At 49.2% G+C, this 15,972-nt stretch overlaps 1 protein-coding gene across 9 annotated transcripts; it reads right to left on the minus strand.

The window, feature by feature from the left end:
* Positions 1 to 3,091: 3,091 nt before the first annotated feature.
* LOC101689500 (zinc finger protein 547) lies at positions 3,092 to 12,960 on the minus strand. Of its 9 annotated transcripts, none has more exons than XM_013048119.2 (4): positions 12,225 to 12,883; positions 10,199 to 10,451; positions 8,199 to 8,325; positions 4,701 to 7,075 (listed from the first exon to the last, which is right to left on the minus strand). In XM_013048119.2, the coding sequence occupies exons 2-4, from the start codon at positions 10,229 to 10,231 to the stop codon at positions 6,423 to 6,425; spliced, it is 813 nt and encodes a 270-aa protein (XP_012903573.1). In that variant the 5' UTR covers positions 10,232 to 10,451; positions 12,225 to 12,883; the 3' UTR covers positions 4,701 to 6,422. The 9 variants fall into 9 exon arrangements, 4 of the variants coding, with proteins under 4 accessions (XP_012903573.1, XP_012903574.1, XP_012903575.1 ...); XM_013048120.2 differs by lacking the exon at positions 12,225 to 12,883 and adding an exon at positions 11,748 to 12,215; XR_001177020.2 differs by lacking the exon at positions 4,701 to 7,075 and adding an exon at positions 3,092 to 3,141 and having other exon boundaries at positions 8,199 to 10,451; positions 12,225 to 12,930.
* Between the last annotated feature and the right edge of the window lie 3,012 nt (positions 12,961 to 15,972).

A 15,972-nucleotide genomic window follows, 5' to 3' on the forward strand; every position in this document is an offset into this window, starting at 1 on the left:
ACTTAGCATTTTATCCTGTTTGGTTAAGACCTAGATGTCCACAATTTAATTCCATTTGTCATCCAAGCAAAACTTTAAAACTTTCAGGTTACCAAAGACTTTGAAAGCTACTTCAGCAATTACCCATTAGAAATTTGAGACAGACAATTAACCATCAGTTTAGTCATTTCTTTGCTAACAAATTTTAACAAGTAACACAAGCTTATCTGACCTTCAGTAAACTTTGATAGAATAAAAGTTTCACATTTACTGCTGTAACTTCAAAGACACGTCTTATCTTAATTAAACCAACAAACTTAACTTAGTTCCAATAGTGATTTATGTTCCACCTGGGCCCACTCCACTTTGAATGTTTACCTGAGACATGCGTGGGAAGATCTGGAGTGGGGAGTGTTAGGTCCAGGGGTGCTCTTCTTGCTCCTTTACAGTGGAGAGAGAAGGAGCCGTGGTGCATGATCTAGAGGCCAGTCATGCAGGCTGCATACACGTTGGTACAGAAACACGTAGGGGGAAACAGAAGAAACAAAGTGCTGCCAGGAGGCAGAGAAAAGATTCCCGGTTTTAGAGCTCATAAGCCCCAACAGAGGAGCAGACGCCATGCTTTCCCACCAGCAAGGGGGAAGGGGTTAGGCAGTCCAAGTCAGGCCAGAGAACACAGGGAAACTTCCCCGAAACAAAGAGAGTTTCGGCAGCTGCTTGGCAATATTCCTTATGGTGTCTGTCTCGAGTTAGACCAACCCCAGTTGGCTCCAGTTATAGCCATTAACACGGGAAGTGAGTGAGGGAGAAGCCCTCACATCTGTTAGGAGTAACAGAGAGAAATAAAGCCAGAATCCCCTTTGGTAGGGATGGCCCAGCAACCTGGGTTTACTAGAAGAAGGCTTACTTATGTAATTACCATCCAATATGTCAGGAGAAAGTTTACTAGCTGACTCATTTGGGCAAACACATTCCGCAAAAGCCCCTTAGTCTGGGGTCCTGGTGTAGAGCAATGAAGGCCTACGTACGAGCGGTGAAGGTATCCTAGGTCCATTTGCCCTGTTTCCTGCAGAGATCTAACTGATAGATCCCACTGAGGCCATGCAGTGTTACAGGAGCTCAGTCCTTTCCTAAGTTTTGCAATCCAAATTATTTCCAGTGGGTTAAAAGGCACCCCAAGGTAGAGTCCTTGGGAACTGAAGAAGCCTACTGAGGCCATGCTTCCAGAAAAGTAAAGAAGGTCCATTACCAAATCCCCCCTGACTCCTGGGTAGCGTCCCACGCAGGATATGTCAGAGGTTCCTGTGTGTCAAAAGCGACCAGAGGCGTCCCTCAAGATATCGCTATTGATCACCATCCTGCCTTCCCTGGGAAGACATTCCTGCCATAAAAGGCCCTGGAGGGGTGCCGGCGTCCCTCCACTTCCCCATCGCATCCTAGGCTGCTGATGGGTGCCTGGTGAATGGACTAAAATGCTTGTGCCATGCCATCGTATGTCCTGAAGACTGCATACTGTTTCGCCATATTAACCCATGGAAGTACTAGAAAAGTTTGGCAAGGGGAAATTACCCAATTTCATAGCTTTAGGCGGTTTACAGAAGACACTGACGAGAAACAGTAAAGATTGAAATCCATCATGGTCTATGCGACATTCCAACACATGTGGTCCTTACAGCCAACTTCCCTAGGAAACGGTCCCCGGTTGCGTTTTAATTCAATCGAGTACTGGTTTCGGCCGGCTCCCAGTGGAGGTCCCGTGGCCAGAAGTGGCTAGACCGGGCATGTGGAGGGGATCACATTAGATCAATCAGGAGGAAACCTCACACGGGAGTCTTAAGATTGGCAGCCGTCCTGGTGACTTAGGTGGCTGTCCCGTGCCCAAGAGAGACAACTTTCTATAAGAACAGGAATAGAGTGAGGCCATCAAGTTTCTGGGTCTTATTGCCATTCTGGCCAGGGTACTAGCTTACAGCCAAAAGGCAGACGTTCTCCTCCCCATAGAGTAGCCATGGGCTAGAGGATTACAGCCTGAGCAATTGACAGACAAGTGTTCCAGTAAGACCATACTCCTTGAAAAAGCCCTGGAATGAGAGTAAAGGAAAAGGAGAGAAAATACTCACCAATTGGCACCGAAGCTCAGAGTCCAAATGTAAAGACTCACAAACCTCCTGGCTGGCTCGCCAAAAATGATGAAGTCCCAGAACCTAAGTCAGGTTCGGTGGGGTGAGGAGGTTCGGAGCCGACGACTAAAGAAAGAATTCTTAAGACGTCATTGGTGCAAAATGGTGGTTTATTAAAGCACGGGGACAGGACCCATGGGCAGGAAGAGCTGCTGCCCCGGGTTGTGAGGGTGGGCATGTTATATACCCCACGGTTGGGGGAGGTGGTGAAGGAATGGGAGGTTTCAACAGAGTTCTCACATGTTAGGGAGGGCCTACAAGGTGCCGGGGGGAAGTCTTTGCCCTTATGGCTTGATCAATGTCGTCTTTAGGTCAGGCACTAACATCAAGATAATGGGGGATTCTTGGTGGGGCATTATGATCCGGCTATCAGTTACATTCCTTTCTACCCCAGTCTCCTCCAGTTTATGGTGGGAGGGGGACATTAGGGCTTCAGGAACCAAGAGTTATTTGCCTCTGGAAATCTGTGCTATTGATAAGGTAACCTCCCTGTTCAGGTCTCTAGGACATCTTGTAGAGCAAGGGAGATTCCTGTTCTACAGGATTGCGATCCCTGCAAGTTAACTATTTATCGTTTTATGGCAGTCAGGGGTGCCTGAGGAATGCTACACATATGGAGGGGAGCAAATGAAGGGGGGGGTGCAAGGCACCAGCTCTTGCTTTGTCCTCAGCCAGCCTCCTGCTCCCTCATCACTGGGATCGAGCCCTACATCAGGCTCTCTGCCTGGCGGGTAGCCTGCACCCCCCCGCCCCGTGCCTGCCTCTCTGCCTACTTGTGATCTCTCTCTCTGTCAAATAAATAAATAAAATATTAAAAAAAAAGAAAAGTGAATTCTCAGGGACGCCTGGGTGGCTCAGTCATTTAAGTGTCTGCTTTAGCTCAGGTCATGATGGAGTCCTTGCTTGGTGGGGGGAGCCTGCTGCTCCCTCTGCCTGCTGCTCCCCATGCTTGTGCTCCCTCTCTTTGGCAAATAAATCAAATCTAAAAAAAGAAAAAAGAAAAGAAATGTGAATTCTCCTACTTCTGACTCAATGAGAACTTTTGGGGGTGGAACCCAGCAGTCTGTGTTCATGGGATTCTGATAGAAGCTAAAGTTTGGGAAGCAGAGCAAACGAAAAACAAGAATAATATAAGGACACTGGACATAAGAAAATATTTAAGCTTAAAATTTTGGTGCTAACACTTCAATGGATCCTGAAAATTTTGAATCACCATATGATCCTTATTTCCCAGAACAATGCCAACTCTTTACATACCCACCCTCCCTGAAAGTGAATGTAGGGACTGAGATATTTGCACATCAATGCTCAGAGCATTTCTGCCAGAGGATTTCTGGCAAACGCCAAAAGAGGCCAAAAGAGGGGAACGATTCATGTCTATCAACAGATGAGTGGAAAATCAAAAGTTGCAAATATATGCAATGAAATATTGTTCAGTCTTAGAAAGGAAGTCTCATGTATATTATTACATTAATGAACCTTGCAAATGTGCTTAAATGAGCCAGACACAAAAGGACAAATATTGTAGGATTTCACTGACATGATGCACCTAGAGTAAGAAAATCAAGGAAGTGGAAAAGTATAATACAGATTACAAAGGCTGGAGATGAGGTGAGGAATGGGGATTGTTTAATGGGCAGAGTTCCTCCTTGGAATGATGAAAAGTTCTAGCAATAGTGGAGATGGTAACACAATATTGTGAATGTACTTAAGATCATTTAAATTGTACACTGAAAAATGGCTAAAAGGATAAATTTTATGTTATATATATATTATCACATTAATAAAAAACTGTCACCTGGGTGGCGCAATAGGCTGAGCGTGTGATTCCTGATTTCTGCTCAGGTGGTCATCTCAGGGTTGTAGGACTGAGCCCCCGCTGGGCTTCACACTCAAGTGTGGAGTCTGTTTGGGACGCTCTCTCTATCTCTCTAGCTGCCCCTCCCCCCACTCTCTCTCTAAAATATATCTTTTTTTTTTTTTAAGATTTTATTTATTTACTTGAGAGAGAGAGAAAGCATGAGGGGAGAGGGTCAGAGGGAGAAGCAGACTCCCCTGGAGCCCAATGCAGGACTCAATCCCGGGACTCTAGGATCATGACCTGAGCTAAAGGCAGTCACTTAACCAACTGAGCCACTCAGGCGTCCCTTCTTTTTTTCTTTAATTTAACTTTGCTTATTTATTTGAGACAGAAAGAGAACAGGAGAGAGATCATGAGCAGAGGGGAGGGGTAGAGTGAGAAGCAGGTTTCCCAATGAGCAGGGAGCCTGATACCGGACTTGATCTGAGGACTCTGGAATCATGACCTGAGCTAAAGGCAGATGCTTAACCAACTGAGCCACCCAGGCACCGTAAAATAAATCTTTAAAAAACCCCAAACTGTCAAGGTTACTAAAAACAAGGAAACTGTCACAACCATGAGGAACCTAAGAAGACATGGGGGTTAAATGCAATGTGATATCCTAGAAGGAACCCCGGAACAGAAAATGGATTTTGGTAAAAACTAAGTAAATCTCAATCAAGCATGACTCCTGTTACTAATAATGTATGAATATTCATTTATCAATTGCATAAAATGTATCGATATAACATGTTAACGGTCGGGAAAACTGGGTATGGGGTAAATGAGAACTTCCTGTACTATCTTAGTAATTCTGCTTTAAATCTAAAATTGTCTGAAATTAACTGTCTACTGAAATAATTAGATAATAAAGAAGTCAATAAATTTGGACACTTTGCCAAAAGAGCAATAAAGCACATAAAAAATAGTATCACATGGGGCACCTGGGTGGCTCAGTGGGTTAAGCCTCTGCCTTTGGCTCAGGTCATGATCTCAGGGTCCTGGGATCGAGCCCCACATCGGGCTCTCTGCTCAGCAGGGAGCCTGCTTCCCCCTCTCTCTCTGCCTGCCTCTGCCTGCTTGTGACCTCTGTCAAATAAATAAATAAAATCTTAAAAAAATAGTACCACAAATTATTATAGAATTGTAGGTTAAGTAAGACTATGATACACTTATTTTAACTTAAAAAAGACAGGCTATACCTATTGTTGACAAAGAGGTGTTCCAAATGGAACACTGATAAAGAGCTGGTGGGAGTATAAAATGGCACATTCACACTGGAAACCAATTTGGCCAATTCTTAAAAGTTAAACATTCAGCTGTGAGCGACACCCCCTTCTCAGGTATTTATGTATAACATCCATTCTGGTAGTAGGTCAGCAAGATAAACACACTGTGTCATAACACAGCCAATGGAAGACCACTCAGTGATAAAAAGGAATGGACACAACAGGGATAAATCTCAAATTAGCTGTACGAGGATACACTTTAGGAGTCCATTTATACAAAAATTGAATGAAAAGCAGCTGTGCAAAAGTAGTCTGTAGGATTCCAAGTATATAGAAAAATTAAAGAAATGCAAATTAGTGTAAAATGACATAAATCGCTAGACTCTCCCACATCCACCGCACTCTTAAGGCATTTTTCCGCTGCTGCAAACTTGACAGTGTTTAACGAGGCCAGAGCTGTGAGTGAAGATGTCCCCACATTCGCAGTTCTTGTAAGGACTCTCAAATCCGTGTGAACTCTCCGTTGTGCAGTGAGACTGGAGTCGTAGCACAGAAACTTCCCACACCTGCTACAGTAAGAAGGCCTTTCTCCATTGTGATCTGCCTGACATCCAGTGAGAGTGGAGCTGCAACTGAAGGCCTTCCTCCGTTGCTGCACTCATCAGGCCTTTCTCCAGTGTGCATTCTCTAGTGTCGAATGAGTGTGAAGCAGTACCTAAAGAATTTCCCACATTGGTGGCACTCATAAGGCCTTTCTCCAGTGTGAACTCTCTGATGAATAATGAGGAGCTGTCCATAAAGAATTTCCCACATTCTCTCCACTCAAAAGCCCTCTCTCCAGTGTGGATTTTCTGGTGTTCAACGACTTTGTCTTTGCGGCTGAAGGCTTTCCCGCATTCACTGCACTCATAAGGCTTTTCGCCGCTGTGGATTTTCTGGTGCTCAGCAAGTTTATGCTTGCGGGTGAAAGCTTTCCCACATTCACTGCACTCATGTGGCCTTTCACCAGTGTGAACTCTCTGGTGTCTAACGAGCGTGGAGCGATTCCTAAAAAATTTTCCACATTCACTACAACCATAAGGTCTTTCTCCCGTGTGGATTTTCTGGTGACCAACAAGTTGGGAAAGTCTAAGGAAACCCTTCCCACATTGGTTGCACTCAAAAGGCCTCGGATTGCTGTGAATACTCTGATGGTCACCGAGGCCAGGTTATCTGTGTGAAGAATCTTCCACATTCCGGGTTCTCATAAAGCCGATCTTCGTCATAGCCTTTCAGGTGCTGACAGGGGTGGGACTTTCGGAGGAAGGCCCTCCCAAACTCCCGGTACTCATAAAGCTTTCCTCTTCTGGGGCTTTTCTCACGGTCCACAAATATATGTTTATGGCTAAAGGTTTTCCCACACGGGGTGCACTTACAATAATTCTGCTCATTCAGAAAGGCCTCTCCACCTCCTGTGTCCCAGTATGGCTTTCGTATAACATGAGGAACCTGTGGCTGGAGAAGGCCTGAGCTGGCTGGGATGGCGTTCCCACTATCCCTGCGTATAAAGCCTGTCTCTGTCACGTGACCTCTGCAGTTCTTCACAAACGGACGCCTCCCCTCACCGCTTCTGGAAAGTTTCTCTCTAATTTGTTGCTTTTGGTGCTGCAAATGCTTTCCCCCACAAGTTTGCGGGCCTCGCTCAGGGCGTGTTCCATCACGCTCAGCCCAGCGCAAAAAGTCCTTCCAGAGCATGCTACACCGCTCCCAAGGCTGGGACTTCTGGGTTGGAGTCCTGACCTGTGACCCTCCTACAGAATCACCTTGCTCCAAAGGGGCCGCCTCGTCCTGGGCTCCATGCCAGCAACCTGTAAGCAGAGAAATGCTGGGAAAGTGCCAGCTGACTTCAGTGGCAGGAGGTGGCCCCACTGAGGCCACAGGACTGACAGGCTAGGAGGATTCAAGACAGGAAGAGGAAGCCCTGTGGTGCGGAGCTCAGCCTGGCAAGCCCCTGTGATGGGAGAGCCCTGACTCTGGGAAGGACATGAGGGAGAGAAAGTGTGGGGAGGAGAGGAAGGCTCCCCAACCTCCTCCTCTGCAGGTGACTTTCAACAAGGCCGGAGCTGCTGGGGACCGCTGAGCACTGACACAAGACTGGGTCCTACGCAGAAATGCAGAAATGGGTGACTGCAACACAGTGGCCGGTGTTCATAGAGTATTTAAAGATCTGTGCGGCCATCACAATACCTCAGGATAGGCCATATGTCAAGTGTACTGTAAAGGGACCAAAGGGAAAGGATGACAGACGGAAGCCACAAAAGCAGGGGAACAGGGAAATGCAGGATTGTAAATGATCATGGGAAAGAGGAGGTAGAAATGAGGTATGACCACTGTCCCTGGAAGCATACAGTGGGGAACCCAGCCCCGATACCACACCCATTCCCAGCCCCCAAGCCCCAGGGCCATGTCCTATTGCCACTGATGGAGTAATGGCCACGCTGTCAGGCACCCAGCGCCCCCCCCCCGACTTCTTCAAGATGAGCACTTCTGTGGGACCTGGAATGGGCCAACCCAGGTGAAACACAGGAAAAGGGAGTGGAAAGCATGCCCCCACAGTGATCCTTCAAACAACATCCACATTCTAAAAGCAAAACAAATTCAAAGGAGGGTCTTGCAGAACCAGCGGTCTGTACAAATAGAGACCACACTAGTGGCTGAAACTGCCAGCACAGGTGTGCCCCAAGGAATGTCAGTGAGGAGGAGGACGGCATGAAGCCAAACACCAGATCGATGATGAGCAAGACCACTGGGATTTCTCAGACAAACTCGGAGCAGAAGTGCACTGGGCCCAGACCTGGCTCCCATAAATGTGTGCTGGGAATCCAGGAGGGAAGCAGTGACTGTGATGTGGGTGGGAACAACAGAGTTACCCCTGGGAAACAGAAAACCAGCGTCCAGCTCAGGACACTGCAGTGGGTGCAAGGGCCTTACCTAACGATGACAAAAGTGCCAAGGTCTCCAGCATCACACTGTGGTACAGGCTTCTCTGAGCCTCGTCAAGGAGCCCCCACTCCTCCCGGGAGAAGTGTATGGCCACGTCCGTAAAAACCACAAGCCCCTGCCAAAATGGGGACGGTTCAACCAAGGTGCAGCTTCTCCCCCAGGATCTTCAGCACCACCCCCCACCCCAACTTCCCGATGTGAAGAGATGCAAGGTCTGGTGGCACCGGGCCTCTCTCTGTCACTGCCACTGATCGCCACACCCAGGATGCGGGAGAACAAGTGGCGGAGGGTACAGAAAGCCTCACCTAGGCTCTGGGGCTGCAGGAAGGGGAGGCACTCTGCTCTATCAGTAAATGTGGCTCAGGTCCCCCAGGTCTTGCCTGCCAGACAACAAAAGCTGGACTTATCTCTCCTCCATATGCACCACAGCCCAGGACCTGGGGTCAGACACTCCTGTGCTTGTTCGCCCGCGTGTCGCTCTTGCAGCTACGGATCTGGCCCCTCCACTTCGGCCACTCAGTGCTGAGGCCCTCCAGCCTGCTCTGCAGGCAACGCCACAGCTGCCCAGCATGCCGCTGTGTGGGTGGGGTCTGGGAAGTCGTTTGCAAATGGAATCAACAGCCAATGTGGCCCCATCCTGCCCCAGAAACCCAAGTTCCTTAGAACCAGAGACCACTAGGGTCCCTTTGTGGTTCTCCCCACCTGGCCCTGCCACCTGTGGCACACTCGCCCTCCCAAACCTAACGTCAGTACTGCACAGACTCTTGGTCCTCAGCTACATTGCCGCTGCACACGCTGTCCTGCAGGCAGTCACGAACAGCCTGTGTTCACCTGACCCACATCCAGAGCCCAGCATACTGACCTCCCCACCGCAGGCCTAGCAACGCTGCTGGCCGTTCCATTTTAACCTCAACTCCTCTACCAGCCTGAACGAAACAATCGGGTTTGACCAAGAGTCACCACAACGCTGATGAGTCCAAGAAGAGATAATGAGCCCTGTCCTGAGCTCACCGACATCTGACCGCCTTCGTGCAGATGCTTCAACACCTACCTCCTACCCTTGACCCCGGGAGCCTTTCAGACTCCACCTGCACCCCTCAGAGGCACACCTCCCTGCAACCCCCGTCCCCCACTCTGGTTTCTCGCCTGCCTTTGTGACGTCCACTACCACCACCCAGGCTCCCAAAAAGGATTCAGTTCTTGGCCTCCTTCTGCCCCTTCTCACCTGCACAACCTCATGATCCCCTCTCTGAAAACTGAGGCACAGCGACACTTCAGTCCACATTCCGGCCACTGTGCTGTGGCTGTCTGCAATGTGAATGCCTCCCCAAAACTCCAGACCTGTGTGTCCCTCGCCAACTAGGTACCCCTACTCAGGAGTCTCTGGAACATCTGTGACATCGGTGACAAAACCTGACCTCCTATTCCCTCTGAAAAGCCCTGTGACTACTCACTTCCCCATCTCAACTGACAGAACATCCAAACTTCCAGGGAAACCCAAAGGCCTTGGGGCTGTCCCTGACTACCCCCACTTCACAACCCAGACGCCCTCACTTGCCGCATCACTAACCGTGGGCAATTGTGCAGAAGAACTGTCCAGAAGGCACCAGTCCTCTACCTCCCCAGCCACCACCCCCTGTCCAGCCATCAGCAGGACTCGCCTGCAGTGTCACCAGTTCACTATTCCCACCTTCACTTAGCCTCTCATCCACACTGCGGCTAGACAGAGCCCTTTCAGCTCTGAATGGTATCACCAGGCTCTTCTGCTCCAAACCTTCTCTAGCTCCTACTTCCTTCAGATCAGAGGCTCACGACCCAGTGTTGTGATTGTGGATCTGGTAACTGTGTGCCTCCACCCCCAGCACTCCCCTTCCCACCCCATATTCCCACCATACACAGGAGCCTTGCAGTTCCCTGGGCATTCCAACTCTCACCCCATCACCTGAGCAATCTGGAACCTGTGCTCAGGACGCCCTTCCACATCTCACCCCATCAGCTGCCAGAAATGGGCAACACTCCATAGGATCCAGGGCTCAGTTCAAAACCCTGAGCTTTGGTGAAACCACAGGGATTTTAGGCCCAAGGGAGGAAGAAGTCCAGGTGAACAATCTCAGGATACCACCATTCTTTCTATGGGAGTAGCAAAACCACCAGGGTGACAACTGGGGTGCGTGAAGGTCTGTCACATCCTCCATTCACCCGTACAGGGTCCATAAGCATTTCTGCAAACGCCATGGGAACCTGTGGGAAGAGGGAGGCCATGAGAAAGGTGCAACCATCATAGGATCCTACAGACTGAACTGGACCACCCCTGCCCACGCTGGAGCACAGTGATCTCTGTCTGATCACTAAGCTCTCAGCTCCTCTGACTTCGGTGCCATATCCTTCGGTGCACGTCCTGCAGCTGTGCGACTGCAGAGGGACTGAGCCTCCTGAGCCTCAATTCCTTTCCTGAAAAATGGGGTTAACGGTGGTCCCCACCTCACAGAGCTGATAACAGTATTAAACACGATTAATACACAACTTGGCAGCCACTGTTATCTGTGGGATTAGCAATTCTGTATGTTGTCAGTGCAAATAAAGGGACAGGGTTTTAAAAACATGGGTCTGCACTACTTCTGCTTTTTAAATTTTTCAGAAGATGTGATATATAACATTCTATGGTTGGCAAATACCACAGATAAATTAATTTTGCAATTTTATTAAGTATTGCCATGTTTACCTTATTGAAGGAATTAACTTCTAGTTGCCTCCTCATGTGTACATATAGAGATGACAACTGGTTACCTGATGTCTTAACTGATAAATGTTTCATACATTCACGCACAACACACAATCAGCTGTAGGGAGAGTCTGAGCAGGCAGCTCAGCTACTCTTCCCTTCTGCGAACAACCCCACCTCCTACATAATCCCCTGAAGGGCGCTCGCAGGACCCCTTTACTGAAGTTCTCCTTCCTTCCTCTGACACTCAGAGGTGGAGGAGATGACAGTGCCCCTGTCTGGGACACATTTGCTCCCCAAATATGACTATTCCTTGGTCTCACAGGGATCAACTGACCTGCAGGGCTGAGAGTCCATACACCCACCCCCACCCAGGCCAGCAAACTTACAGCCTCCAGGCATGCTTTTCTAGGCACAGGCCAGAACACCTTCTATGTCAGGTACGCTCCTTCACGGAGCATTAAGGATGCTGAATCCCCTACACGCTCCATCTCAGCCCTCCTGACACCACAGAGCCCATCAGCAATAACCACCTTAGGACTCGCTCCTTGATCTTGCCTTCAGGCCCTGCTCTGCCGCAGTGTACAACCCCCACTTCCTGACAGCCCAGCCCCTCTTGTCCTCCAGCCTGTTACCTCCAAGTACTCATGTATGAGTACTGTATCTCCATCCGCGGTATCTCAGCATCGCCCAGTCCAAAACCAAACTCAGGATCTCCCGCCTCCTACTCCCTGGGCTTGCTCCCCACCCTCCACCCTTTAGATGTTCAGGCCAAGAAGCCTGGACATGGCCCTTCTCTCGCTACCTCTACTTACAGGTGTGTGTAATGCGGCCTGAAACCCCGTGGGTTCCGTTGTGGACTCCACGCAGGATCTCATCTCTGCTCCGCTATCTCCGCTCCGGTCCCCATCCTGCGCTCCCCTGCGTTAAACTTGTGACTCTGCGCAGGGGCCTCTCTCATCCCCGCCCCTTCCGACCCTCCGCAGACCCGGCTGCCCACGCCCCGGCTGCCCACGCCGCCACTGCAGGCGGCACTCCGCCTCGCCCTCCGCTCCCCACACCCGCGAGAGGCCCGCCGCCCCCCACCACCCGGCCCCGACTCAGGAGCACCTGCCGGGCCCTCCCCCCGCCACGCCCCACCGCACCGACGGAGCTGGGACCGTACGCCGGGGCGCCCTCTGCTCCCACCCCGCCGGCCCGGCTGCGGGGAGCTGTGTGGGCGCCCCTCCATCCCGCTGCAGCGCTCGGGGCGGGGGGCGGGCGGCTGGGGGTCTAGGGGTCGCAGCACCCACCGGAGCCGGCTTCATCGGCGCGTCCTCCACCAACGACCCGCGGGAAGAGTGGGGCGGGGAGCGGCGGGCGACCGGGCAGAGACAGGAGCGCCTCGCAGCGGCCTCCGCGACGGGGACAACGCCTCTCCCCGCGCTTTCCGTGTACTTCAGTCACGACTCTGGTCGCATTAAACCAGAAAAGGTCCCAAGAACAACAGTAGAACCCGACACTACAGGGGCGTCGTCGGAAATCCCGCCCCCGCCCGAAGCGCACGCGTGAACACCTTGGGAGGGGGGCTGTCCCCGCCGCTGCGGCCGCACGGCCTTCTGGGTAATGTAGTTTCCGCGCCGCTACTGCGCAGACGCAGGCCGTAGGTAATTCCTGCCAGAGGATAAAGGCTCGGTGAAGTACGGAGAGCTCTGAGAAATGGAGTTCCGGGTTCTGCAGGGGGCGGGGCTTCGCTGGTTCTTAAAGGAGAGATAGGCAGGCGTCACAGAAACCTCCCGAGACCTCTTTTTCCAGGTTCCGGGAATCGCAGCGTATTTCCAAAAGCCTGCACACAGAAAGGGACACAGCACACCGTGACGTTACTCGCCGCCTCGAGTAGCTCTCAGCTATCTTGTTGCTTGCCAAAGACCGGAATACTGACCCTTTAGAATCCTTTTTACAGGCTCCAATAGTTTCATAGGAAAAACTTCCAAAGGGCCGCCTGGGTGGCTCAGTGGGTTACGCCTCTGCCTTGGGCTCAGGTCATGATCCCAGGGTCCCAGAATCGAGCCCCATATCGGGCTCTCTGCTCAGCGGGAAGCCTGCTTCCCCCTCTCTCTCCCCCTGCCTCTCTACTTGAGATCTCTCTCTCTGTGTCAAATAAATAAATAAAACTAAAAAAAAGAAAGAAAAGAAAAACTTCCAGGGGTGACTGGGTGGCTCAGTCCTTTAAGTGTGGGGCTCTTGATTTCAACTCAGGCCTTGATCTCAGGGTCATGAGATCCAGCCTTGCCTGGAGATCCATGCTCAGCATACAGAATCTGCTTGAGATTCTCTCCCTTTGCCCTTAACCAACCAGCTAACTAACTAACTAGATAGGGAGGGAGGGAAGACGGGGAGGGGAGGGGAGGGGAGGGGGATGGAAGGGAGGAAGGGCCTCCAGACAGGGCTGTGGTGGGGAAATTGAAAGAGGGGTTTGAGAAGGCCCTGAAGCAGTTAGAAAGGGTGAGGATGCGCCTCTGATTCCCACTGAAAACATTCCTCCTGTGTGGTCAGGTTGGTGTTCCAACCTAGAGAACAATACTTCAATTCACATAATATTAATTACTGAATATCTGAGATATGTCCCATGTCTTTAAAACTCTGAAACCTATCTGAAAAAAAGACTTCTCACATGCCATCTTCTACCTTAACAGTGTATGCCTTCCTGACAACTTGGCCATGTGTGCAACAGGAGGACATCCTATCCCTGAGATAAAAGAGTTGAGTAGCCATAGTCTCATCTCTTTGCTGGTTAGTGATTATCGTTTCATCTGTAACTGCAGCAACGGTGAATGCACAGAGAGTGGAGATTATCTCTGGAAAAACACTTGTGAAATTGATAATATTGAATGCTATTAAAAATGTTTTTCTGCTTGGCGGGGAGCCTGCTTCCTCCTCTCTCTCTCTGCCTGCCTCTATGCCTCTATGCCTACTTGTGATTTCTGTCAAATAAATAAATAAAATCTTAAAAAAAAGTTTTTCAAGGGGGGCGCCTGGGTGGCTCAGTAGGTTAAGCTGCTGCCTTCGGCTCAGGTCATGATCTCAGAGTCCTGGGATCAAGCCCCGCATTGGGCTCTCTGCTCAGCAGGGAGCCTGCTTCCTCCTCTCTCTCTGCCTGCCTCTCTGCCTGCTTGTGATCTCTATCTGTCAAATAAATAAATAAAATCTTAAAAAAAAAATGTTTTTCAAGGAAAAAAGCAAAAATCGTTCTAGAGAAATATATCTGTGACAAGTGGGGGTAGAGTTAAGATCAGTGAAGTCTGAGCAAGAGTCACCGAGTTTAGGGAGTTAGAGAATGAGGCAGAGACTGCAACCTTGGCTTCATTCTTGGTTTGGTCCCAAAATGTGACTATTTTTAATACCTGAAAACATCGTGCAGTAACGGCCTGTGTAGAGAGAGGAACACACAATACTTACAGAGTTGCCAGAAAGATAAGGAAAAAAGGAAGTTGTTCTGTTGTGTCTTAAGTGATCTGTGACTGGTCAATAAGCACTTACAGAAATTGGAATAATAAACAGTCCCTTTAGAGGAACTCTAGCACATAGCAGCACATTTTGAAAGGGCTCCAGAATAAAAACAGGACAGGACCCACTCTAAATTGTGTCCCTGCAGGTCAAACAGATAATGGCCCACTTCCCAACCAACCACTTACTGACAAAGATACCTGTAGATACTGTATATAGAAGGAACACTGGAAAAAGGATTGTGCCATCTTATGAAACAAAAACCAAGACAAAGAAAACACCTCAAGCAAGGTCAACGAGGGTGCTCTGAGGAAGGAAAAAGTGCCTAATAACCAAGATGAATTAACCGATGGTCATCCTAATCAATTCCTGATAGAGTGGGTTACTCTTTCTACATTAAAAACTGACACCATGGGGTACCTGGGTGGCTCAGTGGGTTAAAGCCTCTGCCTTCGGCTCAGGTCATGATCCCAGGGTCCTGGGATGGAGCCCTGCATTGGGCTCTCTGCACAGCAGGGAGCCTGCTTCCACCTCTCTCTCTCTGCCTACTTGTGATCTCTGCCTCTCAAATAAATAAAATCTTTAAACACACACACACACACACAAAACTGACACCATTGCTCAGTCTCTTTCTCAGAATGTAATCTATTTAAAATAACAAATACATTTTCTCTATTTCAAGCCTTAATTTTAACACCTGGGCCCCTGACTGAATGATTAGGAGCATTCCTCCTGCTCTGTGATACCAGCCCTGAAAATTTAATAGGGTTTTATTAAACCACATACTACCAAAGATTCTATGTGTAAATGGAGAAACAAGAGAAAATTTTTAGACGTTGAGTTTGATAAAAGTAAAAATGTTAATATAAAAGTCAATGTGGCACAGCAAAACAAAATGATTAGAGGTAAATGTACAGCTTTAAACAGCTTATTAAAATGAAGACAGATGTCAATAACTTAAACATCTATGTTAAAAAAAAAAAAAAAGAAAATGAGACCAAACTAATCCCAAACCAAGGATAAGAAAGAAAAATGAGGGCGCCTGGGTGGCTCAGTGGGTTAAGCCGCTGCCTTCGGCTCAGGTCATGATCTCAGGGTCCTGGGTTCGAGTCCCGCATCAGGCTCTCTGCTCAGCGGGGAGCCTGCTTCCTCCTTTCTCTCTCTGCCTCTCTGCCTACTTGTGATCTCTCTCTGTCAAATAAATAAATAAAATCTTTAAAAAAAAAAAAGAAAGAAAAATGATAAAGATTAGGAAAAGAAAACTTACTGAAATTAGAAAACAGAAACACACATGCACACACAAAACTTGATAACTAAACCACACAAAAGCACTACCAGAAAGACAATTACAGGCCAGTATCCCTGATGATCACGCATGCAAAAGACTTCAACAAGATATTAGCAAACCGGGGGTGCCTGGGTGGCTCAGTGGGTTAAAGCCTCTGCCTTCAGCTCAGGTCATGATCCCAGGGTCCTAGGATTGAGCCCCGAATCGGGCTCTCTGCTCAGCAGGGAGCCTGCTTCCTCCTCTCTCTGACTGCCTCTCTGTCTACT

Source organism: Mustela putorius, unplaced genomic scaffold, assembly GCF_011764305.1.
Source record: "Mustela putorius furo isolate JIRA1106 unplaced genomic scaffold, ASM1176430v1.1 tig00000196_pilon_pilon_pilon, whole genome shotgun sequence".
NCBI lineage: Eukaryota > Metazoa > Chordata > Mammalia > Carnivora > Mustelidae > Mustela > Mustela putorius.